This window comes from Camelus bactrianus, chromosome 23, assembly GCF_048773025.1.
Source record: "Camelus bactrianus isolate YW-2024 breed Bactrian camel chromosome 23, ASM4877302v1, whole genome shotgun sequence".
NCBI lineage: Eukaryota > Metazoa > Chordata > Mammalia > Artiodactyla > Camelidae > Camelus > Camelus bactrianus.
The window spans coordinates 30,052,199-30,060,425 of NC_133561.1; the positions used below are offsets into that span (position 1 = coordinate 30,052,199).

Consider the following 8,227-nt stretch of genomic DNA (forward strand, 5'->3'; position numbering starts at 1 on the left):
TGGGTGATCAGATTATGCGTGATTCTGATTTTGTTCTTTATATTTCTTTGTATTTTTGAAATTTTCTCTATCAGGCAGTTGTTATTGAATAATGTGAAAAGAGAAATCTAAGTGATTTGAACTCCATCGGGGCCCGGGGTGAGGACTGGGAGCACAAACTGGAAACAGCAAGGACAGCTCACTGTGGGAGCATCGGTCTGCTATTCCCGAAATTGAGAAAACTAAACTGTTAAGCTGAGGTGCAGTTCAGAGCAAGATGGGGAGGAAGGAGGCAAGCAGCCCAGGCCAGAATTCTGGCTCCTTAGAGCCCAGGGAAGCTTGGCATGAAAAGAGCCTGGAAAGAGAACACTGATTTCACAGTTGGTCCTAAACACAAAGACTTGATCCAAGAACAACCTAGACATGGGGGTTGGCCAGAATCCAAAATGGGAGGGCCTCGAAAGAGGGCTCATGCCCCAACTCAGGCAAGGCTCAGGGCCTTTGCACCTGTGTGTTCTTAACTCTTAACATAGAACCTCCTCTATTTGCAGCCCTTTGTAATTTGTGTTGCAGTCAAGGCCTCTGACACAAAAGGATGAGAGCTTGAAATAAGAAAGAAAACAGCCTGCAGAGGAGACGGTGCTCATGCCAGTGAGGCTGGAGCAGGGAGGGCCGATGCCCCTCACCTGGTCACAGGCCTTGAATGTGGAGAGCAGAGCCGTGGGACCAGAGCTGTGAGTGTGTGAGGAGGTGGAGCTGGGAACGCATCTGGCAGAGGACAGAAGGCCCAGGTTCCCGCTTGCATCTTCCTTCCCCAAAGAAGCAAGAGGCCCCCAGGTAATACGAGATTCAAGTTCATCCCCATCATTGCTTCTGCTCCTCAAGCATTTTCAAACTCCAAGCAGATATTGTGCAAAAAAAAACAAAAACCTTTATTTGTAAAATTACATTTTTTGCCACACAGGATTCCATAGCTGAAAAATAACACAAGTATGGGGTTGGGGAGTGGATTGGGGTTGGTCAGTAATTTTAAAACAAGTCTGTGATTTCACTTCAGAATTTCTTCCACAATCCACACTTCAGCGTCATTGGCTCAGTTTTAAATATTTCAGAGAGCCTAGGCAGTCAGGAAACATGTCCTAGTCTCGCCCCGCCACTCCCCCAGATTTAGAGGGTTTGTTCACTATATGAAAACCTGTTTTCATACCTATTCTAGTCAGGGTTTAAATATAATCCATGAATTGCTTTTAAAAGCAATTTTAAAAGTCTTCTCTTCAAATACAAAAATAAATAAGTTAAATAGTAAAAATAAATAAAAATATTAACTAATAAATATACCCAACAGTAGAAAAGATGTTACTAAAATCTTAGAAGGCTGTGGTCTAGATTAAGAGCAGGAACATATAAAGATAACCACAATAAGGGAACAAATAATGTATAAATAATATACACAGTGGCCAGCACTAAATTCTGTAACGAAGGGATGGAGGTTAGGGGCCATGCCTCCTGAGGACTAGGGGTTTGGCCCGGAGCCCTCTCAGCAGCAGCATCACTGTCCTCCTAGTCAATCGCCTCTATCCATCGCAGGAGAATGTCCAGCTCCCCCAAAGCCTTCACCACCGCTGCCTGAGGCTGAAGCTGGAAGACACAAGGTGCAGTGGTGAGCAGGTCATAGAGAGACAGCACATCCTCCAACAGTAATCCTCTCCTTCCACTGGTAGGACTGTTGGGGATAGTAAGCAGGGCTTTTTTTTTTTTTTTTTTCCTAAGATGAAGAGCTTGAAAGACATTATGGAACCTCAAGATCTCACAAAAGGAAGAAGAATCACTGAGTCCGTCACCCTAGTCCTACACGGGGAAACTAAAGAAGACCAGGGTGGGTAGCAGAATTGGGACCACAACCCAAGACTCTTGAATCACAGAGATTAAAGTAATTAGGCTTTTTTTTTTTTAAATAAAGACGTGTGTCTGTGTGAGTGTGTGTGCGTGGATGTTTGTGTCTAGGGGTTGCCTATTGTGCATACTTCAGTTGGAACAAATGTTTATCGTGCTGAGCATTGGGCTGACTGGGGATTCAGGGATGAATGGCACAGTCACGACCCACGGGGAATTCACAGTCGAGTGAGGGAGACAGGCAGAAGCAGGCAATGAAAATGTAGTGAGGTAGGTAGATGATGGAGTCCACACAGGACGGCAGGGAGACACCTAACTCTGAGAGATACAGCCAGTACCTTCCAGGAGGTGATGCCTCAGCTGGCCCGGAGGATGAGAGGAATTAGTGAGTGAGGAGTGGACTCTGGCTTTCCTGGCAGATGTGCAAATGCATTGAGGTGAGAAACAGCATGGCATGGGCATGTGTGAAATTGTGAGTGACTGTTTTTGAAGGTGAGTATAAGTGTGTGAACGGCAGAAAACTATTGCCTCTCATTTGTGTAGCTGGAAGATCCAGATGTCTCTGGAGTGACTTGAAGGAATCATGGCTATTCCTCCTTGATTCCCAGAGCATCTTCTGGAGGCAGCACCCTTCTAGAGCCTGACTGGGTATCCCCGGGTTAAAGCAGAAGGGTAGATAGTCCATATGACCATACAGAGCCATTAGCCTGAAGGCTATAGGATTTTTTTGAGTATGAGTACCCATCCCATCCACCTATGATCTCAGTTCTAAGAACACATTCATCCCAACCAAGGCCAAAATGACATATACCTCTTCGAAGTGACTCAGAATCTGGCTGTATTTTTCCATTGCTTCCTCTCCACAAGGGCATGTCAAATGGGCATGCTGAAAAGAATACCAAAGAATGACAGATTTTATTAAAGAGTCTGATTTTCAGCCTTTGCCATTAAAAGAAGTGCGATTCTTCCACCCACAGAAAAGTCTTTTCAGACTCATCACTGGGAATTGCTAAACTCGTCATCAGCTGGAAGAGGAAGCCAGCTTTTTAGGCTCAAATAGGAGCACCTTGCTTCTTTTCAGAAACAGGTGGCATTGAAGGAGTCTGTGATCACGGGATCCCGTCTGGCTTGTACTCCTCACCCCAGCTCTCCCTGACTCCCTCCCAGAGATCCTCCATGGGAAGAGAGAATTGGACAGATCCTATGTTGACCCTATCTTGAGATTGAGTCTAGTGGTTTGCTGATTGGCTCTCTGGACACAGGATGCACCAGTACACCGTAGGATAACTCACCTACAGAAAAAGTACAATTTCGTGGATAATAGACAATTATCAGCAACATCAAATAGCTAGTGCTTTAGAGTTCTTTAGACATTTTGCATAGAGCATATGTCCAAAAGTCAATATAACCGAGTTCTTATTACCTAGTTACATGGCTCAGTGCAGGTTGTTAGAACTCTTGACTCAGTTTTTCCATTTGTTAAATGGGGGTAAGAAAGAACGTGATTGCTGAGTCATCGAAGCTATGTGCTGAAACGGATCCTTTTACCCAAGACTCTTACTCACACAGAGCCGGAGGTCCTTCTTGATGGCAAGAAACGAGTTGGCGAGACTGCTGACCTTCCGGAGCACATGGTGGTCAGGGGTCTGGTAGTTTTTGAACACCCTGTCCAGGTAGAGTCTCAGTATGTGGCGGAGGAGGCAGCACTGATATGCAGGCTACAAAGCAGACGAGTATGTTGGTGGGGGAAGGGTGTCCAGGGACGAGCATGATGGAGATGCCCCCAATTCTTATTTCCTCCCAGAACTCATACAGACCAAGCACATACCGTTGTGTCTTGCAAAGAGTGAGTCTTCTTCAAGATTCTGATGTCAAGGATTTCATCTTTGGTTTGCTAAACAGAAGGAGGCAAGGCAAGGCAAGAAAGTCCAGGTCAGTGACTGCTGCCAGGGTCTTAGACTTTAAGACCGCTCATCCCCTCCCTGACACGGTCCCATGGGCAATGTCCCTCTCCAAAACACTTTTAAGTTATGAACTACAGATATTTCCTGGGAATGCATCCTCCTGATAAGGGGTCCCCAGCTTGTCTTTTTTGTGATCATACTGCTGAAAGACAAACAGAGAAGGGGAGAGGCGACATGGTCACCAAGAGAAGGGTGGGGTGCCTCCCTTACATACCACAGTGCTCTGTATCTCCGCAAATCCACTTCGAATTCCCTGAAGGTTTGTGGTGATCACACAGCTTCCCAAATGGAGTGTCTTTAGACTGGCAGAAGGTGCCCAGGAGAGAGAAAACACAGCAGAGAGAAGGCAGAGGGGAAGACCAGAGCCTCTCATTTTGTGCCAGAATCTGGAGACCACAAGAGCTAGGAATTCAAAGGAAAGAGCATGACTTACTGATTTCTCCATCTCATGCCTTAAGAAGCCAATCCAGTCGCCGGGGACATGCCTCCCCACCCTCAGCGTCCCTGGTGAAACTTAATTGCTTTTTCTGACTTTGAATGGTCTGGCCCATTCATCTAACTTACTAAGAAAAACTGCCGCACCTCCTGGAAGAGAAGCCTTCTAGTGCTCGTTCAGGGTTCTAAGTATGAGTTGGTGCTGCAGGTCCTGGCTGCTTTATCCTGTCCCCATCCTAGCCGCATCATCATTGCCCAACAAGTAAGGCCTGGAGCAGTAGGCACTTGCCATGAGTAGACAGAGGATGACATTTCAGGGGAAATGTCAAAACTTGTTTTGGCGAATTGACGTATATAGTCTTCCCCTCCAGAATGCCTGTGGAGCTCACCCTTCTGGTCCCCGCAGACCCACAGGGGTACTGGGGGAAAGCAACCTCATAGAAGCTGTTGCTGAGCCACCAAAAACACTCGGAGGAAACTGTCTGGATTTTATGGCCACCCCCGGGGCAGAAGAGCTTAGCTCTATTTGGCATTTATCTGACATCAGATCAGTTATTTGAGGATAACAGATTTATTTCAGCCCCAAAGGCAAATAGAAAGTCAGTGATATCATAGCACCCTATTGCCAGGGAAAGGCAAGTTCTGATGGGCAATCAGCCTATTTCCACCCAGCACTTCTCCTCCCTCCTGAGGTATCTGGACTCCTCAGTGCCCTCTGCAGGAGGACTGTAGTCAGGTACACCTGGCATGAATCCATGAGTAAGCTGTTTTCCTAGACCTGTCACTCAGGCCATCAAGTAAGTGATCCTAAAAGAAAGAGGAGAAAGGTGGGAGGGAACCCATTTCTTCTTGGGTGAGGCTTGCTCTGTAAGAGGGCACTTTATGGTGTCTGCTGAGTTTTAAGATAAAAGTGATAATGGGCTGGGATTAGGGTGAGGAGAGTGAAGCACTCTCTTTAGGCACAAAATTTAAGGAGGAAAAAAGTTTCTACTGTAGAGCACAGGGAACTATATTCAGTATCTTGCAGTAACCTATAATGAAAAAGAATATGAAAACGAATATATGTACGTATGTGTATAAGTGAAATATTATACTGTACATCAGAAATTGACACATTGTAAACTGACTATGTGTCAGTAAAAAAAATAATAAAAATGAATAAATAAATATTTAAGGGGAAAAAGTCTCAGTAATCAAGTTAAATAATATTTTAATGTGATATCAAAATTAATGGGAAAATCCATGACGAACAAAGTGGCCATCATTTAAAGACAGAATCTGAAAATGCCATGCTGAGCCAAGATCAAAGGGAAAATGAGGGCTCCTATCTCTCTGTCTGTCTATCTATCCACCTATATCTGTGCTTATCTATCTATCTTTGTCTGTGTATCTTTATCCATATCTATGTTTTTATGTATCTTTAGTGATTAATTTTTCCCAGAAATATATGATAAAAAAAAATTAGGAGTTTTCTTCCCTTAAAAATAGGAAAGCAAAATGATGATAAATTCTGTCTGAGACATAAATAACATATTTAATATAAAACAGAAACAGACTCATAGACATAGAATACAAACTTGTGGTTGCCAGGCGGGGGGTGGGGAGGGACAGACTGGGAGTTCGAAATTTGTGGATACTGACAGGTACATATAGAATAGATAAACAAGTTTATACTGTATAGCACAGGGAAATATGTACAAGATCCTGTGGTAGCTCACGGTGAAAAAGAATGTGAAAATGAATATATGTATATTCATGTATGACTGAAAAATTGTGCTCTACACTGGAAATTGATACAACATTGTAAACTGATTATACTTCAATAAAATAAATAAATAAATAAGATATTTAAGCTTAAAATAATGTGAGTTGTAATACAGATACTTTCAAATTTTTCAATAATTTTCAACTACTTTAATGTTTTGGAAAAAATAACCCACATAATATAATCAACACATATAAATAGGGGTGTACATCGCTCCCTTGTGCCTTAGGCTCCAATACGGCTTGGCACAACACCTACTAAATTTTTCCCACCAGGCAATATGCTAGGTGTACTTTACCTTCATGTCCACCTGCGATACTGCCAAATGGAGGGAAAGAGAATTAACAAACCAAACCCCAAAGTATCAGCGAGACCTCTGGGTTTGAAGACGAGAGAACGAGGTCCATACCTCGGCTCTACAAGTCCCCATCAGTGTAGGTCATCCCAGTTCTCCCAGGACTGAGGGGGGTCCAGGAAATAGGACTCTCAGTTTTAAAACTGGAAAAGTGACAGGTAAATCTAGATGAGTTATATCACCCTATATCTTTGTGACCTTAGACAAATCAACTCACCTGAGTTTTGTTTTCTTAGCCACCAGTGGTGATAATTAAACTCACCGCAGAAATTTGTTTGGACGTTTAAATAAAATGATGCATGATTTATACGCCTAGCATGGAGTGAGTCATCAGTTCATTTTAAATAGGGAGTGATATTAGTTGCCTTGAACATAGTAGGTGTATGGTAAATGTATATTAAATTCAACAATTCGATCAGCATTTATTAAGCACCCACTGTCTTGAATATCATGCTAGGTACTGGAGTACAAAGATAAACCTGACAATTCCTACCTTCTCGGGTATTTTGTCCTAATGGAAAGGGCTCCCTTAGACATGGCCCTGAAGACAGCTGGGTAAAGGACTGGGAGAACTGGGCTGCTCCCCAGAACTGTGTGAATAGCGTGGAGAGAGGGAGCTTTCTTACCTGAGTTCAGGAAGGGCTGCTGCTTCCGGTCTCCTAGGAGTGTCTTAAGCTAAGAGTCTCCAATAATGTATGTGTGTATATATGCCACATGAAGGAAGTCAGCTCCCGCAGGTGAGGGCTGAAACTCCCTTGGAATTTCTCTGGTGACACTGCACTTCCTCCCAGCCTCAGGCAGTTTAATTGCAGGCTGGATTACCTCAACACCTTCCTCCTCTACGAAGCACTTCTCTGGAGACTACCGGTTATAGTTATTGGTTAAAAGATACCTCGTTCTCCCTGGCTCCCTTCCAGAAGGGAAGTAACATGATCTTAAGGACAGAAAAGATTGCTAAATTACAGAAGAGGGAGAGAATTCCAGGAGGTGCTTTTGCCCCTTCCTCTAAACCCAGTTCTCCTAACCAGGTGTCTCCCCAGCCCCGGACACTGTGTGCTCACTCTTGCTGTTTCTCCTTTGCTTTTGCTATTCCCAACATTTCTCTCCAACAACAGCTACCCTACTTCCTCTCCATTCATCATTAAAGAGTGGACCCCAATTCTTTATTCCTACACTACTCTAGTCCAAAGCAAACCCTCCCTTCTCTGACTTCCAATAGCAGATTTTTCTTTGACACACAAGGGAGTCTAATGTTATCCTCTGTTTCATGGGTCTTAGCCTTTTCTCCCTAATGGCACTGGAAGATATTCTTTTTTTTTTTAACATTTTTTATTGAATTATAGTCATTTTACAATGCTGTGTCAAATTCCAGTGTAGAGCACAATTTTTCAGTTATACATAAACATACATACATTGATTGTCACATTTTTCACTGTGAGCTACCACAAGATCTTGTATGTATTTCCCTGTGCTATACAGTATAATCTTGTTTATCTGTTCTACATATGCCTGTCAGTATCTACAAATTTTGAACTCCCAGCCTATCCCTTCCCACCCCCCACCCCCTTGGCAACCACAAGTTTGTATTCTATGTCTATAAGTCTGTTTCTGTTTTGTATTTATGTTCTTCTTTTTTTTTTTTTTTAGATTCCACATATGAGCGATCTCATGTGGTATTTTTCTTTCTCTCTCTGATTTACTTCACTTAGAATGACATTTTCCAGGGACATCCATGTTGCTGCAAATGGTGTTAAGTTGTTGTTTTTACAGCTGAATAGTACTCCATCGTATAAATATACCACATCTTCTTTATCCAGTCATCTGTTGATGGACATT

The 8,227-nt window shown here is 43.3% G+C and overlaps 1 protein-coding gene across 1 annotated transcript; it reads right to left on the reverse strand.

The window, feature by feature from the left end:
* Positions 1–985: 985 nt before the first annotated feature.
* Positions 986–4,440, reverse strand: IL20 (interleukin 20). Its single transcript, XM_010963290.3, has 5 exons — positions 4,051–4,440; positions 3,701–3,766; positions 3,438–3,590; positions 2,684–2,758; positions 986–1,617 (listed from the first exon to the last, which is right to left on the reverse strand). The coding sequence occupies exons 1-5, from the start codon at positions 4,279–4,281 to the stop codon at positions 1,540–1,542; spliced, it is 603 nt and encodes a 200-aa protein (XP_010961592.3). The 5' UTR covers positions 4,282–4,440; the 3' UTR covers positions 986–1,539.
* Positions 4,441–8,227: the final 3,787 nt, after the last annotated feature.

Bases quoted from the DNA above. Each gene is read 5' to 3' on its own strand.
- IL20 (XM_010963290.3), bottom strand. From the start codon at position 4,281: ATGGAGAAATCAGTAAGTCATGCTCTTTCCTTTGAATTCCTAGCTCTT. The intron at 3,767-4,050 runs GTATGTAAGGGA...CCTTCTGTTTAG, and splicing joins CGGAGATACAGAGCACTGTG to CAAACCAAAGATGAAATCCT. The intron at 3,591-3,700 runs GTATGTGCTTGG...TCTGCTTTGTAG, and splicing joins ACTCTTTGCAAGACACAACG to CCTGCATATCAGTGCTGCCT.